This window comes from Myotis nattereri, assembly GCF_964212035.1.
Source record: "Myotis nattereri genome assembly, chromosome: 1".
Lineage (NCBI taxonomy): Eukaryota > Metazoa > Chordata > Mammalia > Chiroptera > Vespertilionidae > Myotis > Myotis nattereri.
In genome coordinates, this window is record NC_138075.1 from 178,814,031 (window position 1) to 178,841,344 (window position 27,314).

General features: G+C 36.1%; 1 protein-coding gene across 1 annotated transcript in view; it reads right to left on the reverse strand.

The window, feature by feature from the left end:
- CFAP299 (cilia and flagella associated protein 299) overlaps positions 1-27,314 on the reverse strand; it is a 561,069-nt gene that overhangs the window by 51,393 nt on the left and 482,362 nt on the right. The window contains exon 4 of the mRNA XM_081095523.1: positions 17,609-17,751. Coding sequence (XP_080951649.1) covers positions 17,609-17,751 — 143 coding nt within the window. The remainder of the gene's footprint in view (positions 1-17,608; positions 17,752-27,314) is intronic.

The window sequence follows — 27,314 nt, forward strand, 5'->3', positions numbered from 1 at the left end:
TAGAAGAAAATGATTAAACTTTTCTCACAAACTGAAGGTTCAGGGCATCTCACATGAGAAAGAGGGAAGCACCTGATCAGATGAAAGATATTACAGTTTTACTATTTAAAAGTGCTGCTCCCAACATTTAACTGTTTTGAAGAAGGCATATATATATATATTTAGAGATGGGGAGTTCAGAGATGAGGAGAGGGAGAACAAACATTAGCCTAAGCCAAAAGCTAGTTGGCTAACTTAGGAGGAAGGGAGAAAAATTCAATTGGCAACTCTTGAGAAGAAAAAATGAAAACTATTCTAAAACTTTAAAAGAAGATTTAATTTAGAGCTTTCTTTGGAAAATGTAGGCTTAAGAAGAATCTAGTCATATTCAAGCTAAAATAGGTATTCATATCCAAAAGAAATGAGAAAGTTGGATAAACAGCTGGCAGTGATCAGGCCAAGAGGATAAAACATTAATAATTATAGAATCTTAGTCCAAAAACCTGTTATTGTAGATGGTGGAATTAGATGAAAACTTGCACAGTGACCCAGTTTCAGTGGGTTTTAAAGTTCTAAGCAGATAAAACAGGCTGTCATATACCTGTGTCAATCCCTAAGGGTCATGAAACATCTTAGAATAGATAAAGTGAAGATAAATATCTTTATTAAAAAGTATTTACTGTCTTTGATGACATGAGAGCAAATTACTTTTGCTCTTTATTTCCCTCAGAAAGACCTGTAATGTTTAATATAAATATCTCATAACACTCATTACATCATTATAGTGCTTCTTGGATGGTTTGCGAAAGAAGAGAATGTTCCTAGAAGATTCTGATAGTTGCTAAAAAAAAAAAAAAAAAGTCAACCCTTTGATAAAAAAATGGTTCCAAAAATTAAAATCAATTAATATGTAATGTGTTCAGTGTGTGTGTGTATGTGTGTGTATGTGTGTGTGTGTGTGTGTGTGTGTGTGTGTGTGTGTGTGTGTGTTTGAATATATTGCACTGGGCATATTTTGTTTACCCCTCCACATCGCTTCGCCACTTTTTGTCACTTTCCAAGGGAGAGGTCCTGCCTCAATAGGCTGGCTGCCTTGCCATCTGATTTGTTGCTTACCGTGGTGGTGATTTGTGCTCCATGTCCACAGCTGTCTATTATATAGTTTCACATCTTCTTTTTCCACTCATCCATTGATGGACAAATAGGTTGTTTCCATATCTTGGCTATTGTAAAGATTGCTGCATGTGGGTACACATTATTCTTTGATATCCTGTTTTCATTTCCTTTGAAAATATACCCAGAAGTGGGATTGCTGTATTATATGGTAGTTATATTTATTTTTTAAAAAAATCCTTACCTGAATATTTGGTAGAGAGAGAGAGAGAGAGAGAGAGAGAGAGAGAGAGAGAGAGAGAGAGAGAGAGAAGAAGAAGAAGAAGAAGAAGAAGAAGAAGAAGAAGAAGAAGAAGAAGAAAGAAGAAGAAGATAGAAACATTGATTGGTTACCTCCTGAAAAGACCCTGACTGGGAATCAAATCCACAAACATTTTGGTGTGCAGGATGACATTCCAACCAACTGAGACATCAGTCCAGAGAAGTAGTTCTATTTTTATTTTTTTGAGAAACCTCCATATTGGTTTCTATCACTTCTTTCCTGAAATACTTTTCTCTCTTGAATTCCATGTGATGACTATGTTCTGCTTTTCCTCTGTACCTGCCCTCTCAGTTTAGAGTTTAGTTTATTGGGTTCTTTTCTTCTTCCCAACATTTAAATTTGGCATTTCCATATTTTTTCTGCCTTAGTCACATTCTTTCCCAGAGATTTTAGCTCCAACTTTCTATGAATTTGTATCTGTGGACTTCTCAACTCTAGATATATCTCATAAGTAATTCAAACTTAGCCTGCTAGAAAAGTTAATAACAAAAATTTAGATATTTTACAAAGATAATAAGTTAGAAATTGAGAAATTTTCCCAAGATCATAAAGTGAGGGTCAGAGAGGTTCTAGAAATCTTGTCTTTTAACTAGTAGACTTTGTATGATCTTTTGCCAAAACTCGTCCTTTCCTTTCTCTCCCTGTGGGGAGTCAGGAAGCACTTCTCAGCTTTTAGAAATGAGCCTAAATTTGACCTATTCAGAGAGGCTGTCCTTGATCATCTTGTCTAGCAGCTCCTGTCTGCTTATCCTGACTTTGCTTCCATTTATTTCCTTGAAATTATTATTTATGAGAAATTGTAACTCAGATAATTTATTCACCACTTCTGTCAGATACCCTGCATTGTTTTGCAAAGCGCACACTCTAATCCCTTTCTGGTGTGCCTTCCTATACTGCACCCTACTTTTCTAAGGTTACCTCATAACTGGGTTTTCCATGTGATTTTGTTTTACCAACTAAAAGCTTTCACAAGAGAAATTAATTTGGAACTAAGTTATGTGGAAAGAGATAGAGGACGTGAGGAACAATGTTGCTCAAACAGATGACGCAGAAAAGGCACAGTTCTAGAGCTTGACAAGTGTGACAGGAGGTTCCAGACACCACAGCTCCTGAATGTTGCGGAAGCAGCGTGTTTCTAGAGCTGCCAAGGGTGGTGGAGGCTTCCTGATGTACCTTTCTGGTGGGGTGGAGGCTGCAGCTTCCTTGTCAGCTCAGTTCTTCCATGTGGCTTACGTGTGGGAGCAATCTAGAACAGTGATGGCGAACCTATGACACGCGTGTCAGAGGTGACACGCGAACTCATTTTTTTGGTTGATTTTTCTTTGTTAAGTGGTATTTAAATATATAAAATAAATATTAAAAATATAAGTCTTTGTTTTACTATGGTTGCAAATAACAACAAATTTCTATATGTGACACGGCACCAGAGTTAAGTTAGGGTTTTTCAAAATGCTGACACGCCGAGCTCAAAAGGTTCGCCATCACTGATCTAGAATCTGTTTCTTTTATTCTCCAAGTGATTTTGTGAACTGTCTATATGCTTATTAAATCTCTTTGCTCTAAGCCAACTTCAGTGGACTCTGTTGTCTGTAACTAAGAACACCGGTCAGTACATCTAGAAAATTTTTTGTGTCTGTTTTATTACTAGAATATATACACTCTGAGAGAAATTAACCTTTTCCTGTCAATTACAGAATTCCCAATGTCAGCTACAGCTTAGTTCAGAGTAGATGTTAATATGTAATTATGAATTTCATGACATAAATTTTAGAACCTTTTAGTTTCTCCTGCAATGATATAAATTGCATTGGAATACCCTGCTAATAACTTCCTGCCAGCCCAGTATGCTCTTTCGGTTTATGTATTATCTTCATTTCAGCTTGGTTCTAGAATATGACAAGTCTAGGGGATTGACATTGTTGAATAGGTCTCAGCTACTCACTGTTCCTAAAATTTGCCATGTTTTCTTGTTTTTTGCTCATGTGAAATACCCTGTGCTCCACTATGCTACACATTTTTCAAGGACAGACTGAATTAGTGTTTTCTTGCAGCAGCCTTTCATGTGCTTCCCCAAATGATTAGTTAATTATACCTTAATTTATGTTCCTACTAGTGACCCGGTGCACAAAATTCATGCATATTAAAAGGGAATAATTAGAGGAAATATTTTAATATTGCTATTTGCCCTTTCTCTATAATAGAAGTGTCAGAGATGAAAGAAAATTAGTAAAATATATATGAAAATCTTCCTCCTGTCAGAGTCTGGGGTGTGCCACAGGAACCAGAGTCAAGTCCCCACCCACCCACATGAGCCTCAAAATCGCACAAGACCCAGACCTGGCCAGCCTCACCCCCATTGGGCTAGATCTAGACCCGGCCGGCCCTACCCGCATCAAGCCCCGCCGGGTGGGGGACATGACCTCAGGTTGCCTGGCCTGGCACCAGGGGTGGGGGGCGTGGCCTGAGGTCCCCCTGCCCAGGCCAAGGCGTGCGCCTTGAGGTCCCCATCAAGCCCTGCCGGGCGGCAGGGGGTATGCCTTGAAGTCCCTGTCAAGCCCTGCTGGGTGGGGGCGTGGCCTGAGGCCTCCCAACCTGGGCCAGGGCGGGGGGAATGCCTTGAGGTTCCCTGTCAAGCCCCACATAGTGGGGGCTACAGCCTGAGGTGCCCTGTCAAGCCCGCATGGCAGGGGTCGCGGCCTCAGTCCAGCACCAGGGTGGGGGCGCGGCCTGAGGTCCTCTGTCAAGCACCGCCAGGTGGGGGCAGGGGGGTGCAGTCTCAAGTTTCTGCTGATTGCTCATTAAGGCTCGTTATAGGAACTTGGCCTCTGCTGTGCGTGTAGCCATCTTGACCGTTACAGTGTGATGGTCAATATGCATATTCCCTCTTTATTAGATAATACTTTGCAGATACTTTACTATAGCATTTTTAGAAAAATAGATTACATTTTATTATTCTGAATCATTGTTTTATAATTATTAGGTGAAATAAAATGTATGTGTGAGGAATATTAAAATGCCATAAAGCTTGTGAAAATGTGCTATAAACTCACAACTATAAGTTATTATCTTTATTATTACATGCAGAAACAGAGAAAAATTACTGCTCATTTTTATTTTCTGATACTTAGACTTCCATATAATTCTATTTATCTTCTTTCTGAGGACTTACTTGCCTTCCACATGACCTGACGCTTTCAAACCCTGGAAAGAGTGGTCAGGAAGCGCTAGGAAGCCACATGTTAATTTGTGTGGTTGACTTGAGAGTAGAAGTTTCCCTCAGAGTCTTTCCTCAGAAAATTAGGAATAATTCAGTTTGAAACTAATTCATTCCTGGATACAAACATTCAAATGCTATCCTCAAACAAACATAACTGAATTATTTTTACTTCCTTTTTTCCCTTTAAATGAATTAAACCCACTTTGAAAATCATGCTGTACTGCAATTATCCCTCAGTTCATTTGGAGAATTTTCTTTTATAGTATGAAATATGTTAGGTGACTCAAACTCAAACAATATATGTAAATGTTTATTATTTCTGATATTTTCATTTTTCTTCTTTAGAGACTTTTATTAGCACATGTTAGAGAGCAGGTACTATTTTGTACTTTGAATATTTTATTTGAAACATTTATCATTTATCATTTAATACCATATATGTCCACTGATTCTTATTTTATTATTGTTAAAATTTACATAAAAAATGAAATAAAAAGTTAAGGAGGAAATATTTACAATATTAAACTTAAGCCAGATGTGGAAGCATACTTTTACGGATTAAACATTTACTGAGTTGGCAGGAAAGACTTTCTTCCCCATTTAGCCAAATAAGTTTTGTTTGAATGGATTCTAATTTCTTATTTCTTTACCCTTTTTACCATCTTTCTGTTGCTTTGTTTACCTAATAGTGGTTTTTTCTTACCACTGCCATCCACAGTTCTGCACAGCTGCTTCCCAGATGAGCTAACGAGCTCATTTTCATCTTTACACAAGTTTAAACTATGAGCCAATCCTATATGGCTTTCACAGAAACAGTGACTGAAATTTCTTTGTGACAGTTCTCATTGCTACACTTTTTTAAAAAAAGGAGTATTCAATTGAACTTGATTATAGAAAAACATAAAACATCCTTATCCAGTTCTGCATCCTTCAAATCACATGTATTATTTGAAAACTAGTGTGGTCAAGGCCTAGATTTATGAAGAACATAACATATGCATTCAGAAAATAAAGAAACAAAACAGACTTTTCCAGAAAATTGAGAGTTTCTAATTTCAATTCTTATCTACTAAAGGTTGATTAATCAACTTCTATCGAGTATTTCACCCAAATGCCTTTAAACTGACTTTACCTAACATGAGTTGAACAACCAAAGCAATAATTCTTTACACTTGTTTCATATATTCACACATGAAAAGATTCAAGGAGATTTCCTAATTTAAAGATATTTCAATAAACACCAAGCAATTTCTTTCTTCCTTCCTTCCTCCCTCCCTTCTTTCCTCCTCTCTCACTGTCTTCCTGTCTTATTTCTTCCTTCCCTTTCTCCCTTTCTTTCCTTTTTCCTTCCTTTTCCTTTCCAAGTTAATTTTCTGTACTTTTTGGATAGTGCATCATAGTCAAAGGCACGCAGAATACTCTACAATTTAAACAATAAAATCCCATAGATTTGGTATTGCAACTTCCACTCAGATAGATGATAATTGGATAGAGATTTGGGAAACTAAAGAGGAGGTATGTTGGCATTCCTAATGACTTCACTTTTCATGTTGGACTTGTTTATTGATTTCTTTATTTAAAAGTGAGAGAGGGAAGCCAGAGGTTGAATTTTGGGTTATGCTTACATAAGCTAAACTACTTAAGAAATTACCATTATTCCATTTCATTACATTTTGGCACAGAGGTACATGCACATGTTACTGGGTTGTAAGAGGTTTTTGTGAATTAGAGTTAAATAGCTTGAGGGCTATATGGTTCACACTCTTTCCTAAAATAATGAGTATGAAAAAAATGAGTGTGTAAAAAATAAGTAAAAGTCAAATATAAATATCAATAGAAAGTAACCATACCACATGTGAAAAGCATGAAAATATTTATATGGAATTTTTAAGTCCATGTCCCAGACAAGTTAACTTCCCTTCTGTTGTGCCTTTACAAATGTATGGCTCATTGAACATAAATGACTCATAATATTAATATGTCAACAAAGCTTTACTATATGTTGTGTGTGTGCATGTAAAACTTTGAACATATACATGCTACTGCTGTTTTGTAGCTAAATAACATCCAATTGTGCTGATGTGAGAAAATCAATGAATTATATTATGCATTCCTTAATTCAAAAGCGCAGTGAAACTGCTGTTAGATTTGACGACTTCAGTTGAGTGTGTTTAGAACTATGTGTGAAATCTTTCCTGGATCATCTCATATAAAGAGGTGAGGATATGGCATAATTAAGTCAGGGTTTCTGTTTCATTTGTCCTCAAATTTGTCCATTATACAAATTGGGAGATCATCAAGTTAAGCTTCATTATTCAGGTTGGGGTTTTTTTTTTAATGACCATTTTTATGCCTAAAAGTAGGCATGGGAAAAATATAAAATAACACACAAATTGTTCTCTTTATAACTAAATCTTTAAGATCAATTCAATGTTTCAAATTGTTGTTCTGGTTTGGAAATTCTTTTATGTGACTAACATTTTGTAATATTTCAAAATGAAATTATATATTGTTTGAGGAAACTTGTTTCATATTGTTTCATTCAATTACATTAATTAGTAGAAATGGAATGAGTTTAATATTATAAGTAACTTGGCCGTTGAGGTTCTAAAGTTTAAGCACTTACTGCCCAATGCAACCCTTTTATGTAACAAATTAGAACCAAATGGGAATTTGATAACATAGAAAAATTATTTCATGCTAAAACAAGAAGAAAATTTAGAGAGTATACATATCATGCACTATATGCTTGGATATTTATGAAAACAATAAAAGCTCATACTAAAATTTTAATTATTCTGTAAGTTGTTTTTCATGGGTGAGATGGATTTTGATCTGGTGAATTCTTACAGAGGTTTTATTATTAACTGATAGTTAGAAATCTAATCAAAATTTTGTCCTGCCATAACAACAAATTTTGTGGATCAATGGCAAATGTCCATACTTAGAATATCATATAATAATATGGTTATAATAATAGTAGTATGTTTAAAAATAATATCATTTTAATAGGATCTTTAAAAAGAAAGTAAAGGGCCTCAAATCATATGTACAAATGGAAAAACATACAATATGCTGGAATGCTAAGAATCTGGACTAGGGATTAGGAGCCCTAAGACCTAGTTTCACTTCTATTGCATCTACCCTTTCATTCTAAAGCAAGCTATTACCACTCTTCTCATTTGTGAGATTTACCCTCAAGCATCTTAACTTTCCAGATTTCCACTCATCACCAAATTTCTAGTGTTCCTTACATTATGAATTTTGGACTTTTGAACAAAATCTATCTGAAATGTATTAACTAATATGTATTTCCAGAATAGAAAATGATATTGCCTGCTACTCTGGAGAGCAAGATGTGTTCCCTAAAGCATCATGTTACTTTACTTTTATGGTTCTCAGATGGCCCCAGGTAGGGTATCTGCAGGAAGACAATCTTGGTGCATTCCTGCTTATTTTATTAACCGAAATGAGATGGTCACCATGTAGTTGAGATAGGGAAATTGTAAGAAGGTGGAGATATTTATTTGATGTCTTAAAGTTTCTTCTTGACACATACAACAAAATTAATTTTTAAGGGAAATAATGGGTTTGGCATGTTATGGGATGGCCTGTGAAATTAACTGGCAGTTTCTTTAGGTTTAGGGAAATGGTTTTGAGTTCCAAACAATAAACAAGTGCAATTTTGGCACAATGCTTATTTGCGTATTGGAAGTTGCATGAGTCCTGATAGCTCTATACTATAATTTTAACTCTATTTAAATGTGTTATAACAAATACATCCTTTCTTTAATTTAGACAATTTAAGAAAGTATTCTGGATATCAAGACTAATTTGCTACATATCCTTTCTTAAGGAAATCCTCATACTCTGTTGGGGTGGGTTGTACATTGGTGCAGTCACTATAGAAAACAGTATGAAGGGTCCCTAAAATTTTAAGAATAGAACTACCATGTGATCCAGCCACTCTTTTTTCTGGAAATTTGTCTGAAGAATACGAAAACACTAATTTAAAAAGATAGATGCATCTCTATATTCATTGCAGCATTATTTACAAGAGCCAAGATATAGAAACAACCTAAGGGTCTATTAACAGATGAATGGATAAAGAAGATGTGGTACACACACACACACACACACACACACACATCCCACAATGGAATGCTACTCAGCCATAAAAAGATGAAATATTGCCATTTGCAACAAAAGGGATGAATTATGAGGGTACTATGCTAAATGAGTTAAGTCAGACTGAAAAAGACAAAAAGCATATGATTTCACTCATATGTAGAATATAAAACCAAAAAGTAGCAAACCAACAAATTAAAACAAAAAGCAAACCCAGATACAGACAACAGAATGGTGGTTACCAGAGGGGAAAGTGTTTGTGGGGCAGAAAAATGGGTAAAAGTGGTAAAATGCATGGTAAGAAAATGAAATTAGACTTTTGTTGGTGAAAATGCAATAGAGTATACAGATACTGAATTATAATACTATATACCTGAAATTAATATGCTAATATTAACCAATGTTACCTTAATAATTTTTAAAAAAATAAATAAAAATGTAGATTTAAAATAGGAAATAGACATATAAATAGGTTTATACAAATACATAAATGTTAGTTTATGTTAGTTTATCTTCAATAAAAATTTTGCCAAAAAATGAAAATACAGAAACAATATTAATACAAGCAATATTTAACAATTCTTCTTTAAGTACTCAAAGTGAGCATCACTAATAATGGGACAATTTGATATTAGTTACCAACTCATATGATGGAATACATAGAGAATTCTTGCTGAAAAAAAAATTCACTGAATAAAAATGAAGTCTTTATTTTCATATCCAAGCTTAAAGAAAATACATAAAAACAAATCAAATGAGATGACAAGGAAACAATGAGATAGTTCCAGAATTCATGGCAATGTAAAAGGCAATTGACAATAACTAAGATATGGAAGTAAAACAAGTGTACATCAATAGATGAGTGGATTAAGAAGTGGATATATATATATATATATATATATATATATATATATAAATACTTGGACATAAAAAACAAAACCTTACCATTTGAGACAGCATAGATGGACCTAGAGGGTATTATGCTAAGTGAAATAAGTCAGTGAGAAAAAGACAAATACCATATTATCTCACTTATATGTGAAATCTAAAGGGCAAAATAAACAAAATAGAAACAGATTGATGATTGCCAGAGGGGAGGGGGTTGGGGAACTGGGTGAAAATGGTGAAGTGATTAAGAAGAACAAATTCGTAGGTACAAAGTAGTCTTGGGAATGTAAATACAGCACAGGGAATATAGTCAACAATAAATTAATCACTATGCATGGTGCCAGGTGGGATTGGAAATACCAGGGGGAACACTTCGTAAAGTATATGATTGTCTAACCACTATACTATACACCTGAAACTAATACAAAAATAATATTGAATGTAAACTGTAATTAAAAATAAAATTTAAATAAATAAAGTCAATGGCATGCCCAAGAAAAAAATATCTTGTTGAAAAGGTGGGGGAGGGGTGTGTAAAAGGCTGATTAGATGATGGTTTACAAACCAACTATAAAACATTTTGATAATAATTAAGAAAATCTAAATATGAGCTGGATGTTAGATGAAACTCAGAAATAATTACTGATTTTCTTATGAATGATAATAGTAATGTTATATTGGAGAATGCTCTTATTCCTAAGAGATTCATAATAAAATATTTGGGGGTGAAATCTGCAGGCTACTTTACAATGGCACACACATACACACCAACATACTTTATAGAGTTGAAGCAAATTTGGAAAAACATTAACAATTGTTTAGTCTGCATTGTAAGTATACTGGTATTTATTGTACTGTTCTTTGAGCTTTCCCAAAATTTTTAAAATTTTATAAGAAAAAGCTGGGAAAGTTGCACAATTTGAATGCCACTGAATAGTATACTTAAGATGGTAAATTTTATGTTATGCATACTTTTTAAATGATGGAAAAGACCTTGTGTAAGGAATAAGCCTGTCTTAACCACAGTAACTGTTGACAATAAACTAGAGGTTGTCTCTAATTATTCACTTAAGGTTTACCCAGAAACATAATATTCAGGAAAACATATTCTAGAATTTAAAAAGACTACCAGATAATTGTTCTGGAGTCCTGACATTTTTTTAAGCAATGAAAAACAAATAAGGCCTGGATAAAATTCTACCATAGAATAATGCAGACAGTTTTTCAGTAAAAATTCAGTAGGTATTATTGGCTCTAGTACATTTGGGTTTTTTTTTATATGGAGGCAGGAGAAGGTCCATCTAAATACAACTTGTGGACCCCTCTTCTTTATCCTTGAGTTGTCCATGAATGATATCACTTAATGTTTTGCTTGGGATAAAAAGAAACTAAATGAGATAAGTATTGGAAAGTTAAACTTATTTGTAAAAGAATTCCAAGTAAATATTACAACAATTATGTGAACCACAGTTCAGAGGATATGAATAGATTCTAAAAGTATCCTGGGACATAACTGAGGTTCAACAAGTCAGGGACAATTTTTTCCTAAAGACTTTTAGACTGAAGCCACAATTAAAGGACACTTTTAGTTCCGTCCAGAGCTCTTCCACACACAAAACTGTGGGATACTGTAATTCTTACTCACAGTGACTGGAAATAAAAGCTCGGTTAAGTACAAAGGGCTGCTTTCTGCCAAGCTCGGTGGAAGAAGGAAGTGGCAAGGGTGGTACAGGGTGGCTGAAACTCCCCAGTCTTAACTACGGAGAGCAGGATTGCTTGGAATTCTGAAAAACAATCCCAAATTAGGTCTTTATAAAGAAATAATGACCTGACAATGAATAGAACCTAGGTATGAGACCAAAGGGGAAAGTAATATTTTTTTCATCACAAAGTCCTAAAGTAGATCGTGTATTGATTTTTAAAAAAATCATGGTATTTGGGGTTCCACAGATCTTTATTAGATCTTGTATCTCTAGTTGTGTGTGAAAATTAAGGCAATTAACACCTCTGTGATATACTTTGTTAAAATGTGGAAAAGATCCCTAACCATAATCCTGCTGTAAAGAGTAAGTTAAACAATATATATATATATATATATATATATATATATATATATATATATATATATATTACTAAGTACAGTGTCTTGAGCACAAGAAGTACTCAGTTAATTTTCACCAGCATCAAAATCACCTCAGACTCCAACTCAGTCCAGCTTTGCTAACCACAGTGGTATGAGGCAACTTGACCTAGCCCAAGGGCTGATTGATATTAAACCCACTGGAGTGTTGAACAAAGGAGATAATGTTTGAGCTAATAGCAAATATGACTTCTAAAATCTACGACAGTAATTTAGACCAGAAGTCACAAAGTCAAATGCTTAGAAGAATTCCATAGGGACTATAGATGAGTGACTCAAGGGTGATGGTGCAGCAGCCGGTACATGTGAGTGGTCAAGTCTTTGTTAATCTTGTGAGAACATATCCCATCTCAAGGAGCAGCTGCTATTTAATTCTATGTCATGGTTGGGATGAGGGGATGGAAGCCCAGTGTGAGAACACCTTATTAGTTTTGTTGTTGCTGTTGTTGTTTTTTGTTACTGATTCAGAGAGAAAAGGAGAGGGAGGGAGAGATAGAAACATCAATGATGAGAGAGAATCATTGATTGGCGGCCTCCTGCACGTCCCACATTGGGAATCAAGCCCACAACCTGGGCTTATGCCCTGACCGGGAATCAAACCGTGACTTCCTGGTTCATAGGTCGAAACTCAACCACTAAGCTATGATGGCCGGACAACATTTCATTTGTTTTTAAGAGGATCTGCAAAATCCAAAATATTTATATTATATTTCCTGCTTCTAAAACATTGAAAAAAAAATACACTGTACAGGCCAAATAAAACATGTCTTTAGCCAAATACTACTCACTAGTGATCTCAGATCTATGGCTTCTTATCTCACACCTACCTAAGATTAGTATTGGTCCTAAAGATTGAAATGGGATTGAACCTCTGGCTTGGAGACGAGAGAGAGAGAGAGAGAGAGAGAGAGAGAGAGAGAGAGAGAGAAAGAGAAAGTGAATGTGAGCCATATATGTTATTTGTATTTTATAATAGCAACCTTAAAAAAGTAAATAAAAAAGGTGAACATAATTATATGTTTCATTTGACCCAACATATCCAAGATATTATTTTAACATGCAATTAATGTGAATTTACTAGTACAATATTTTATATTTTTATGATGTCTTCAATATCAGTGTATATTTTACACTGACAGCACATTTTAACTCAGGGTTAGGCACATTTAGCGTGCTCAATAGCCATATGTAGCTGGGAGTTATCCTACTGGACAGCACAGGCCTAAAGCGAGCTTTTCAAATTTTAATATGCATAGTGAAGTATGGTATATCATGTTAAAAATGCCAATTCTGAATCACTGGTTGGGATGGAGCCTGAGATGCTTCGCTTCTTACACACAGGGAGGCGGTGTCAGTGCTACTGGTCCATGGACTACACTTTGAACATCAAGGAACCAGATCATTGTGGCAAGTCCCTCAATCAGCATCCTTTCACCTAAAGCATTCCCTTCCTTTTCAAATTCAGACAATATCTGTTGAAGATCCTAATCTGATATTCTAATGGTTAGTCACTCACCATATTTAGATGTGGAATGACATTAATAACTTTAAAACAGGCAATATTCTATACACCACTTGCAGAAACACTCATTTTCTATCTATCTATTTATTTATTTATTTATTTATTTATTTATTTATTTATTTATCTTTATTGATTAGGTATTATATATGTGTCCTTATTGCCCCATTGCCCCCCGCCCCCACTCATGCCCTCACCCACCTGGTGTCTGTGCCCATTTGTTATGCTTGTATTTATTTATTTTAAACTTGGGAACCTGCCAGTGTTACCAGATACTTTTATGAGAATGCACTTAAGCACAGGACACAGGATAAGCACAACTTTATAATTCTAACTTCATAGGTTTGGCATGTTAAACATTTAATAAAACAGACAATAGGATTGTGAAGGGAAATTTGACAATAATATTCTCAAAGCTTTAGGATTTAGGGGCATTCCTTGGTCAAGGGCATGAATACTTCATGAACTTTCCAAAGAGAAACATAAAAGGAACTTTTTTATTTCTTCCTGACCATCCTATTTGAGGAATGAGTAGAGCTCTACAGGCAGATCTTAGATTTTGTTCAACTATATATAAATATGGAAACTTAAAAAGCTAAATGTGGGGAGACTATAACCCAAAGATCCTATATAGTCCTCAGGATGCAAAAGCTTTTAAGCTCAGAATAGTATTCTGGAGTTGACCAGTGAATTAGAATTCCTAAGAACTTGTTCACATTCATCTCAGACTTGCTTGTGAGCTTTTAGCAAGTGGTTTACTCTATTTTCTCCTCTCTGAGATGGAAAGAATAATGCTTGTTTAACCTATTACACAAAGTTGTTAGAGAAGTTTAAAGGAATTTGGTAAATTGTAACATGCAATTATAAGTTATTCAAGCATGCTGAGAGGAAGGTACTGAATCTTAAACACAAGATGGTGTCTGAACTGACAAGATGATCAAGTACTCAGAGCCCTCCCTACTGCTGCTTTTCATAAAAGTTGCAGCTATCTGTTGATATTATGTTTTCCAAGTAAAAATGCAAGACAGGATTCTAATCACAGAACTAATGTCCCTTCCCACACAGGAGAAAACAGCATCTCAAATGGTAAGTAAATAAAAAGAGACTATGACTTTTTTATTTTAAAGTCTTTGTTTTAATTGAACTAAGTATGGAACTCTGTATACCAAAGACACTTTTCCCCCAATAACAACTATGTAAGTCACTTATTGGCATGCAATCTCTTGAATGAAAAGATCTGAAATTTAAATCTTATAGACAGCTTAAATTAAATTCACGTGGTAAAAGTTATCCAGTGGGATCATTGGAAAAGAATTAATTTTGTTTCAAAAAAATATTATATAAAACCGAGGAGGAAAAAACCTATAAAATAATAAAACTCTCTAATTGAGAAAATCATAAAATATTATGAAAAGACATTAAATAAGGCATAAATAAATAAAAATAAATAAGTAGAAGACAATATTATAAACATGTCAATTAATTATATATTGGTCACAACTTGGAAGCAATTCCAATCAAAATTATAACTTTTATAAGTTGACTTATAACTTTATAAGTTGACTCTAAAAATTATCTAAAAGAGAAAAGGGCAAGTATAGCATAGATACTTCTGAAGAAGAAAACCAAGGTGAATGAATTGTCTATTTTATATCAAGAATTATTATGAAAATAACAAATGAGCAAGATTCTGTTATTTCAGGGAGGGATGAATAAAACAAAGAGTGAGCCAAGAAACAAACTAACTGTGAAAAGATAACTTTAAGATAATCAATGAAATATGAATAAGGACTAATTAGGTATTCAATAATATTAAGAAATTATTTTGTTAGGTGTTATAATGTCATCATGTTTTCTTTTAAAATGATTATTAGATGAGGATTCATACTTAAGTGTTAACAAGTGAATTATATCACCTGTATTTGCTTTAATATAAACAAAGCTGTTAAGGCAATAGAATCTAGTATTTTTAGTAAATTATTAGTTACAGGGGTAGTTATGAAGAGGAAGAGGTCTGGGTTAATATCTGGATTTTGCTTCTGGTTGCAGGGGTAGTGCCGTTTGCCAAGATAGAGGATAAACAAGACACAGCAATCTTCAGGGATTAAAACAAATTTAATTTTGGAAAATAATATTAGGTGCTAATGGGATACTGAGAGTTCTCTGAAGTTAGCAGTAGGATAATTGAGTTTGAAATAAAGAAGAGAGATCTGTGCTTGGGTTGTAGTTGTGAAGACTAGTCTACTCCAGAGAAGTGATCAAATGACTGAAGAGAACCTACAGTGTATGGTAGGAAAAAAAGTCCAAGGATGAATTCTGCTGAATACCAATATGTATGAAATAATCAAGGAAGAGTTCAATGACAGATTCTGAGAATAAGAGGTTAGAGCATTAGAATAGTTTTGAGAAGAAAGGATTGATCAGCATGAAGATTAATCAACCCTAATCCAATAATTTAGAGAAGTTAAGTAAGATGAGAACTGAAAATAATCCACAGGATTTAGAAATTGGCAGTCATTGGTGAATTTATCAGGACTAGTTTCATTTGAATAATGGTGGCAAAGGACCAATCACCATGGGTTAGCGACTATATGAGAAGTGAGAATTGGAGACACTTGTTTTGAAGAGTTTATCTGGAAACTGAAAGAGAGTTAGGGCAATGGTTGGAGTACAAAGGGGATGTCCTTTCGTTATAGAAATTACTTCAGTATGTTTAGAGGCAAAATGAAGTAGCCAGTTGACAGGGTCAGTTTGAGACTCTATAAAAAAAGAGGGAACAATAGATGAAGTATAGCTGGAAAGACAGATGAAAAGTATCAAAAACAAGTTGAATTGGCTCTAAACAGCCCAAGGAGTTCTTTTTTTTCTCTGAATCTAAAAAAATAAATACGAGAGAATATTTCACTTAGTAAGAATGAACTATTTTTTTTTAGACTCAGGGGAAGACATATTCTGAATGCAGATGGCAAGCTCAGAGACCAACAGCTGTCATAATCAAATTATGACTAGAAATTATCAAAAGGGCTCTTGGGGGGAAAGGGGGCTGATTTATGAGTCAATTTTGGTTGACAGAAAGACTGACAGATCAGGTGGTAGTTTCTATGTTTAGACCCAATGTTCTCTGTGAAATGTGAAGCAAATCATATGTGGATAAGAGTCAGGGCCAGCAGTTAAGAGCAATGGTTTTGAGAGAGTGAACTTTAGAGTCTTTGGGGGGAGGGTGGTGAAATTAAGAGTTGAGAAAAAGCCCATGAGTGGGTGGCTGAGGGCCACTCCAACTGAGTTTGGAGACCATAAATTATAAGTAGCAGCCATCTACACCTTTGTGAAATTTTCTTCATCAATACTCAGAGGTATGGCTCCAGGTGCAAGCAAGAGATGTCAGCACCAGTCTACTTTAGGGGGGTTAACAGGACAAAGCACAAAAAGACGTGGGCAGTGGGTATTATTGCAAGAGAGAAGTTAAATAATATGCCGTGTATCTAGGTTAGACAGGATAAGGGGTAAGTCCGTGAAAGTAGTGATGGGCTAAGAAGTCTTTAGATAATAGCAGTAAGTATGGATAGAAGATGGCAGGGGTGTCAGAGGAATATTGTTACAAGTGCCTACTAATGAGCTTGAATACAGCAGTGGAGAGTTAAAGCAGAATACGGCTACAATTTTGTCATTCTAGAGTAAATTGAGAGATAATGGCGTAAGAAGTTAAGCTTGAAAGCTATTGAGCAGGAGGCAGAGGAATGAGATCTGTGACTAGATTGACAGTGTAGAGCAGTTCCTATGTGATGGGGTCATGGCTCCAGAGGAAAGAGTAGGAGTCAATAGTAAAAAGAATGATGGGTGGAAAGAATCCCAGAATAAGCCAGTGATAAGAGTAACTGAGAGTGAGCCAATCAGAGACCCACACTTTGGTTGGTGGCCAAAGGACAGTGGGAAGAGAATGTGGTAGATGGACCACTCCAGTGACTTCTAGACAAACCAAGTCCCAAGTGGTCAAGGGTCTTGTGAGGTTAGCAATTTTTAGGCTCCACTTATCATTTAAAAGGAATGTCACTGAGAATTTACTTATCTCATCTCTGAAGAGTTCTCTTTCTCAGGCTGTTAAAGGGGAAAAAAATGCATCTATATTCATTTCCTATTTTAAAATTTATTTATTTATTTTTCATTCAAACCACTCTTACCATGTTTCTATTATGTACACATTAGTATTCTAGGTACAATGCAGAACATGAAATAAAAGTCATTTATCCCTGCCTCCGAGGAGCTTGTTTTCTTATTGAAGGTATGAGAAATGTGTATATTTACCTCAAATCTGTGGATCTTGGAAGAAGTCTTTTTTTCCCATTAAAGTAGACTTCAAAATCTTCAGTCTTCAGCCTGTGGGCATAGTCAATATATCCTGATATCTCTTGCCCATGAGAATTCTTGTCACGAATGAATATCACAGACTGGTAGTAGAGAAAAATAGAGAATGGAGAGAGTAAATTAATAAAAGTCATTTGAGTAAATGTATCCTATATAATAAAAGAGAAACATGTAAATGAACCATCCCTCTGCTATGCCCAAGCCACGCCCACCAGCCATGCCCACCAGCCAATCAGGAGTGAGTATGCAAATTAACCCAACTAAGATGGCGGCAGCCACAGAGCTGGAGCGAGCAGGAGGCTTGGGTTACGTTCAAGGCTACAAAGTTTCAATTATAGAAGATAAATAAATCCCAGAAAGAAAAAAAGAAGAGGCTGGGAGCTTGGGTTGCTGGGGGGCGTGGCGAGCCTGAAAATGGCCATCAGCCCCTCACCCAAGCTGGCCAGACGCCCTAGCGGGACCCCAACTCTGATCCGGGACACCCTTCAGGGCAAACCAGCCCGCCCCCACCCACGCACCAGACCTCTATACTATATAATAAAAGGGTAATATGCAAATTGACCCTAACAACAGAATGACTAGGAATGACTGGTCACTATGACACACACTGACCACCAGGGGGAAGACACTCAATGCAGGGGCTGCCCCCTGATGGTCAATGTGCTCCCAAGCGGGAGCTCTGCTCAGCCACAAGCCAGGCTGATGGCTGCCAGCACAGCGGTGGTGGCGGGAGCCTCTCCCTTTTCCTCAGCAGTGCTAAGGATGTCTGACTGCAGCTTAGGCCTGCTCCCCGCTGGAAAGTGGACATCACCTGAGGGCTCCCGAGATGCCAGAGGGATGTCTGACTGCCAGCTTAGGCCCAATCCCCCAGGGAGCGGGCCTATGCCAGCAGGTGGACATCCCCCGAGGGGTCCCAGACTGTGAGAGGGCACAGACTGGGCTGAGGGACCCCACCCCAGTGCACAAATTTTTGTGCACCGGGCCTCTAGTATGATAATAAAAGTTATGGTTTTTGAGTGTTACATGAGCCAGATCCTATTCTAAGAGCTTTATATTTCACCCTTATAATAATCCTATGAGGTAGGTACTATTATTTTCTCCTGATGAATAAGAAATATATAACAAGTTAACTGAGTATGAAAAAATGTGCATTTATATACTTTTATATAACAATATAAATGATAACTTTTAGAGGCTTTCTTCCTAAGTGCAGACTTTATTTTAAGTGTTTGAAATATATCATTTATTTACTTTCTCCTCAATCCTATTGTCTTCCCTTTGTCAACATTTTTAAATTAAGAAAAAACACCTGAGATTAAAATCCAGGCTCATGCACTTATCCTTCTAATCTTTACATTCTGCTTTCATCTGAACTCCTATATATTTTCTTTTATAGAAATATAAATTGGGTCTCTTTTTCTCATTACCATAAGAATTTAAAAATCTCTTTACAAATTAAAATGACTTTATAAAATTAATTCCATAGGCAAAAAATATATAGCAAGTACATATTTCTCATTCATATTATAGTTCTAGGAGAAAAAAATAATTGGAAAAGTTCTTAATGTACTTATTTCCAAATCTAGATCAAAGTGTGGAATTTCTGGCAAGTTCTCATTTGGGAGACCCTATAAACAAATCTTCCTTTCCTCTCCAGCAATCACTGGATATTGCTTGTTGTGTCTGTGTAGTCAATTATAGGAAGCACTAATATGGGTTTCCTTATATAACAGAGCTTCAAAAAGGGCGAAGTTAGAAAACTTATTTTCCCCACTGACCTAAACAAATGTATTATTAACAATATCCCAATTGAAAAAAAAAAAACAAAAAAAAAAAACCCAGAACAGAAACACAATTAGTTGCAATTTTGCTGATAAGCATCATCTTCCTGCATTCTCTGGTAGTTTGGGTGCTGAGAATACTGTGCTGAGGAAGATGCTGAAACATGTTTGTGACTCAAGGGGGGGAAGTGTTATGATGAATTAATGATATTTCTCAAAGATATAGCTGGAGAAACTAGCTTTCATTGTTATCCAATCTTATATAGGTTCAATCCTTAGTCCACCTCACTTCCCCCACATCACTCCAAGTTAAGTTAAATTTATATAGATTTCTGCATGCTTTCAGCCACTTGGTTTTTAGCTTTTACAGCACAAATTCTAAATAGATAGCAACTCAAAAAGACTTGAGACTCTTACACTGCTAAACCAATAGCTAGTATGGTTGTCCCTGCTTATATAAGGCCACAGGCTATAACTATCAAAAATTCATATGCAGTCCTAAAGGTGCTTGAAATCTTTATCCCATCAAGCCTTCTCCAGATCTTAGGTAAGTCATGCCAGGACATAGGGAGGTCAAATAAGTCCTCAACTTTTAAAATGGAACTCAACAGAAAAACAATAACAACCAACCAACCAACAAACAAAAATCTCCTCTATCCTTATCTGTCTCCCTTTTTAGATGAAAGATGAGTCAGCCTTATTTTTCTAGCAGATTGGCATACCAGATATTGAGACTGACCTTCCTGTTGAAAACAAATCAAATTCTGGATATAATCTAAAAAGCAATTTATAACATGCATTTATGCTCTGGCAAGAAAATAGGATTACTCATAATCCAAAAACTAAGTGAAAACAGGAACCCAGAGAAGAAAGTAGAGCCCTAAGATTGTCTTTGTCCTGTGCCATTATCTCAGACACAGGGCCTTTAAAGAGGTAATTAAGTTAAAATTAACCAATTCAAATAGGCCCTAATTCAATCAGACTTCATAAGAAGAGAAAATTTGAAAACACAAAGATATATTAGGGGTTTGTGTGCATAGGGGAAAGATGATGTGAGTGCACAATGAGAAGGAGCTATCTGCTAGCCAAGGAGGGAAGCCTCAAAAGAAATGAAATCTGCTGACACGTGGATATACTAGGATCTTGGACTTCTAGCCTTGAAAACTACGAGAAAATCCATTTCTGTTATTTATATCACCCAGTCTGTGATAATTTGTTATGGCAACTCTAGCAAACTAATACAGATAGTAATAAATTAAAACAGTTAAGCAATTATAATACATGTAAATGGCCAAATGTTTAACTTAAAAGGCAAAGGTTATTACAGTGGACACAAAAAAAGGATATAAAATATAAGGTTGAAAGTTAAATGATCAAAGAATATACATAATATATTTATATCTAAAAAAGAGCTGTATCAGTGTTTTAAGTTAGATAAAATTGACGTTAAGGCAAAAAGCATTACTAGAGATAAGAGTCACCAGATAATAATAAAAGAGAAGTATAACAATTTCAAACTTGCATGAACCAAATATAACCTCAAAATATTTAGAGTAAAAATTGATAGGATATAAATATAAACAGAGACGTCATCGTCACTGTGGTAAATTTATCTTTCTCATTAAGCTTTATATCAAACAGAACAAAATACATAAATGCTATAGAATTAATATAGATAGTAAAGAATTAAAAACACAAAGTTGAATGCTCTGTTTTTACCTTATTTGAGTACCTAAACATCTTTACTTTTACAAAATATTATTTTTATTGATTTCAGAGAGGAAGAGAGAGGGAGAGAGAGATAGAATCATCATTGATGAGAGAGAATCATTGATCGACTGCCTCCTGCATACACCCTACTGGGGATTGATCTCACAACCTGGGCATATACTCTGACTGAGAATAAAACCATGACCTCCTGGTTCATAGGTCGATGAGCAACCACTGCACTACCCTGGTAGTGCTTGTTTATTTTTTATTATATGAACTAGAGTCCTGGTGCATGAAATCCATGCACTGGGGGTGGGGGGGGTTCTCTTAGCCCAGCCTGCACCCTCTCCAATCTGGGACCCCTCAGGGATTGAGCCTAAACTGTCAGTTGGACATCCCTCTCACAATCTGGGACTGCTGGCTCTCAACCACTTGACTGCCTGCCTGCCTGATCACCCCTAACCACTCCCCTGCCAGCCCAGTTGGCCCCAACTGTCCTCTCCTGCAGGCCTGGTTGCCCCCAACTGCCCTCCCCTGCCGGCCATTTTGTGTCCACATTGGGGTGGCCATCTTGTGCCTACATGGGGGCGGCCATTTTGTGTGAGGGCATGATGATCAATTTGCATATCACTTCTTTATTATATAGAATTGTCCAAGAATTAGAATGATGTTAACTAACACTTTTGATTCATTAATTTAATGTATTCATTTATAAAATGTATATTTTCTTCCAGAGTGAATACTATTTACTATTACTAATGCTACTTGCTATCATTTATTAAGAAACCACTATCTTCTGAGCAAAACATTAGAACTTTTGCATTCATTATCTTATTTAATTATTCCCAAAATTGTATAGTGATTAGATAGCATTATTATCCTCATTTTATAAATGTAGGAACTCCAAGCTTTGAGAGTGTGAGGAACCTCCCAAGGACATGCAGCTAAAAAGTGGGGTACCCACTTTCACACCCAGTAAATATTACCTATTGCTTTAATTTTTTTTTGACCATTACTGATACTACTGTATTTGTACTATTGTATTGTATTATAGAGTTCTATCAGTTCCTTAAAATAACGTGATCTTTAAAATATATATAACAGCTTGCCCAGCCAGCATGGCTCAGTGGTTAAGAATCGACCTAGAACTAGGAGGTCATGGTTTGATTCCTGGTCAGGTCACATGCCTGGGATTGGGGCTCAATCCCCAGAGGGGGGCATGCAGGAGGCAGTTGATCAATGATTCTCTCTCATCATTGATCTTTCTTTTCTTGCTCCCTCTCCATTCCTCTCTCTGAAATCAATCTATATATATAAAAGCCTAAGCGACCGTTACGACCAGTCCACCAAACAACCAGTCAACCAATCTCTATGACGTGCACTGACCACCAGGGAGCAGACGCTCAATGCAGGAGCTGTCCCTTGGTGGTCAGTGCGCTCCCACAGCCAACCTCCTGCAGCCAGCTAACCTCCCCTCAGTCCCTTCTCCCAGCCAGCTGGCCCTAATGGGCCTCAACTGGGACTGGGCGAGATGGCCCAGATTGACCACAATCTCTGGCCAGCCTGAGGGACCCCATCCATGCACGAATTCGTGCACCAGGCCTCTAGTAAAAATATATTTAAAAGTATATTGAGGTATAGTTTATATAAGATAACATTTATGCGGTTTTAAGTGTGATTTTTAGTAGATTTACAGAGTTCTGACACACAATCCAGTTTTAGATTATTTTCATCACCCCAGAGAAATCCCTTGTGCCCATTTCAGTCACCCCTGTTCCTTACCCTCAGCCCCCACCAACCACTAATCTACTTTTTGTCTCTATAGATTTGCCTTCTCTGGATTTTTCATATAAATGGAATCATACAATATATGATCTTTTACATTCTAATAACATTTTTATCACAGTTAATTTCCCAAAAGATACATGAAAACCATGCTTTATATTTTTAAAGGCTCTTTTAAATGATGATCTTATGTTTCCAAAATGCTCATTGTTTTTAGATAAGACCCATTAATCCCCTCTAGACAAGTCAAGATATAACCAATGCAAGTATTTCCGTAAATCAAATGATACTCATTTGAAGCCATGAATATTAGTCTACATTTATTTGCAACCTAAGCAGAAAATACTACTATTTTTTTTTAAAAAGTAACAATAACAACAAACCCACAAGAGCAAGCTGCTGATAATATCAAGGAACAAGTGTTCCTGATATTGATGTAGGGGCTTTGATGCCAAGGATCATATGGAATCTGAGATTTTTACTGAAACAGTTTGTGACCTCAAGTGTGAGACCAGTGTCAGTTGAAAAGACTTATGGAATGCTTAGTAAGGTCTTCATTACTTCTCATGTGTTGGTAAAAGATGAATTAAAATACAATTTAGACCATTAATATATCATTTGGATCTTTGGCTGCTTGTCTTTTTCCCAGAAGTGGATTAAAATACAAAATCCATAAACTTGTTATGAGTTGAGTACATGTGTTGCCTGATTTTTCTTGCCAAACACTAACTAGGAGACATAAACCTGATACATCAAAATGGTGCTTTTTCAACAGTGACGCCAAAATCGTTTTTAAAAAATGCACACCAAGCAGCATGTTGCTGCACTAAAACTGAGACATCCATTTCACGGGGTGAGAGATGTCAAACAATGAGGTTCTTGTGCTGCCCTCTGAGACCATCAGCATGCACCCTGATGGAGACAAGTACAGCAAGAATATCTCCTGGAATTTTAAAACTCTGCAATGCTTTCATGAATCATTAATTTTGGGGAATCTTTATTTCATTTCAGAAGAGAAACAATTTTGCAAATGGAGACTAAGTTCTGACAATTGCCTTGTAACACTTTAAAATTTCTCTGAAATTTTGATTATAAGTCATAATCAGTATAAAATTCCCTGAAAAAGTTATTTTCTTAAACTTTTTATGCTGTAATTATTTTAAAAGTCCATATCCTCTTATTCAATTGTGTTTAGACACATATTTTCATTATTCAACTAAATTCTCAGGGTTACATTTAAGACAGTTCTTTGTGCTTCCTGTTGGAGGCCTAACCTCAGAACCAGCCTTTTTACTTCACTTCCTGTGGGTTAAAGGAGGTCACAGACCAGCTTCGTTTCAAGGGGTGGGGAAAGCAACTTGATCATAGTTGCAGTTTTATTTTTATTTTACTCTTATTTTTCAATTATAATTCACATTTAATATCTTATATAATAACAGCATAGTATGCAAATTGCCCCCTAGACTGGGAGTTTTCCAGGCGTTCGACCAGGGGGGCGGGGCCGACTGGAGGAAGGGAGGGAGGCCCTGGCCAGCAGCCGGCAGCAGCTAGGGACCCTACCAGTGCACAAGTCTTGTGTACTGGGCCTCTAGTTATCTTATATTAGTTTCAGGTGTACAGTATAGTGGTTAGACATTTTTTAAAAATATATTTTTAATTGATTTCAGAGAGGAAGGGAGGAGAGAGAAATAGAAACATCAATGATAAGAGAGAATCATTGATCAGCTGCATCCTGCATGCACCACAGTGGGGATCAAGCATACAACCTGGGCATGTGTCCTTGACTGTAATTGAACCTGGGACCCTTCAGTCCACAGGCCAACTCTCTATCCACTGAGCCAAACCAGCTAGGGCAAGACATTTTTATAATTTACAAAGTGATCCCCCAATAAGTTTAGTGCCCGCCTGGCACCATACAAAGTTACTACAATATTATTGACTATATATTTCTTATGCTATAATTTATATCCCATGACTATTTTGTAACTACCAATTTGTACTTCTAAATTCCTCCACCTTTTCACCCAGACACAACAAGCCCTTTCCTATCTGGCAAGGGCTCATTCTCTGTTTCTGTGAGTCTATTTCTGTTTTATTTATTTTGTTCTTTATAGATTCCACATATGTGACATAATATGGTATTTGTCTTTCTCCAAGTCTGACTTATTTCACTTATTGTATGGTAATGCCCTCTCTGTCCATGCAGGTTGTCACAACTGGTAATATTTCATTCTTTTTTATGTCTGAATAATATTCCAATGTATATATGTACCACTACTTCTTTATCCAATTGACTAATGATGGAACTTGGGTTTCTTCCATATCTTAACTTTTGTAAATAATGCTGCAATTGATATAGGGGTGCATATATTTTTTCAAATTAGTGTTTTGATGTTGAGTTTTATGAGTTTCTAAAAATAAATTTTGGATATTAACTAACCCCTTATTGAATGTATCATTGGCGAATATTTTCTCTCAATCAGTAAGTTATCTTTTCATTTTGTTGGTTTCCTTTGCTATGTAAAAATGTTTTACTGTGCTATAGTCTCTTTTGTTTAGTTTTTCTTTTCTTTCCCTTGCCTGAGAAGATTATAAATCCATTTTCAATTATGCTACTATACAGCAAATAGCATCACTATCAAAATGTAGATGTCTCTGTACTAACTTTGATATTTCTTTTATTTCACACATCCAATCAATCACAAAGTCCTGTTGATTTTACATTGAAAATCTATCTGAAACCATGCCTTTGTTTTCTATGCCCATCATCAACATCTTATTTCAAACCTCATTATTTATTTGTTGAGCTATCATGAGTACTTTCCCTGACACCGTTCATGCATTTGGCCATCTCCTAGAGCAGCAGTTCTCAACCTGTGGGTTGCGACCCCTTTGGGGGTTGAACGACCCTTTCACAGGGGTTGCCTAAGACCATTGGAAAACACATATATAATTACATATTGTTTTTGTGATTAATCACTATGTTTAATTATGTTCAATTTGTAACAATGAAATTGGGGGTCAAAACAACATGAGGAACTGTATTAAAGGGTTGCGGCATTAGGAAGGTTGAGAACCACTGTCCTAGAGTATCCCAAAATGTCCTGTCTAAAACAGAAACTGAATGTTTCTCCTCATTTTATTAGCTACTTGGAGTTCTGAAGTACAATCTCTTTAGTATTCCAGATTGTTCATAATCTGATGCCACCTACTACTCACGAGCCAATCTCACCTTTCCCTCTTAGGTAATCCCCTTTGTGCAAGATGTTAATGTTTAAGTTCATTACTATTTATCTTTATTCAATAATGCATTAATATGTTTTCTAAGACTCAAATTACTATCTCAAAGCTTATCAAGAAATATTTTTACCTTCTACACTCCCCCATAATAATGATACCTGTTCCTCAGAAGAACTTCATTTGATTCTTTTAGCTGTTTCTAAATAATATTAACAATAATATTTCTTAATTTTTAATTTTAAAAATTCCTTTAACTTTTCCTCCTTCCATCCCCCCAATTGTAGAGCCATTCAAATATTAGCCACAGCTGAGCCATAAAATTGGAGAGGTCAAAGTATTTATTCCCTAAGCTATCATTAGATTTCCTTTCTCCGACAATGTTTTATTTTTCTAAGAGTTTAATTGCCTTGGGTTTCCACTCACCTCGGTTTTCTATGAACCTATCACTCACTGATCCACTCCAACAATTCCAGTAGAATTATCACCATCATCTCAATGCATTCATGATCAGTTTTTATTTTTCATGGAGATGTACCCTTGGGAGATCACTGTCATCTTTTATTTGCACTTGATTCTTCCTAGGTTTCCACCAGAATTAATTATCATTTTTTAAAATTCTCTTCCCCATTATCATAGGAATTTCTTCTGCTTATCACCTGAACTCCCATAACAGTTTTAAAAATATTCCAATTTTAGCACTTATTACTTTATATTGTAGTATTTGAGGTCCTTGCAGAATGGAGACTATATCTTTACCTAACTTTGATATTTACTCTCTGTCCTGGCCCTTAGTTCACAGCAGATGTGTAACCAACATGGTTTGGAATTGAGTTGAATCAACAAAGTCCAACAAGATAATATGCCAGAGTGCTATTTATTTAATTACTAGAAGCCTGGTGCATGGATTCAAGCACTGGATGGGTCCCTCGGCCTGGCCTGGGATTGGGCCAAAACTGGCTCTCCAACATCCCCTGAGGGGTCCTGGATTGCGAGAGGGCAGTTCTCAGGTGACACACCCCAGAATCGAGCTCCCTCCTCTCTGGGTCCAGGGTGCAGGTGAAACAGATTTGGGACCGACAGTACCCCAGCAGCAACCTAACCCATGGCCAATTCAGTGAGGAATCGGGCTC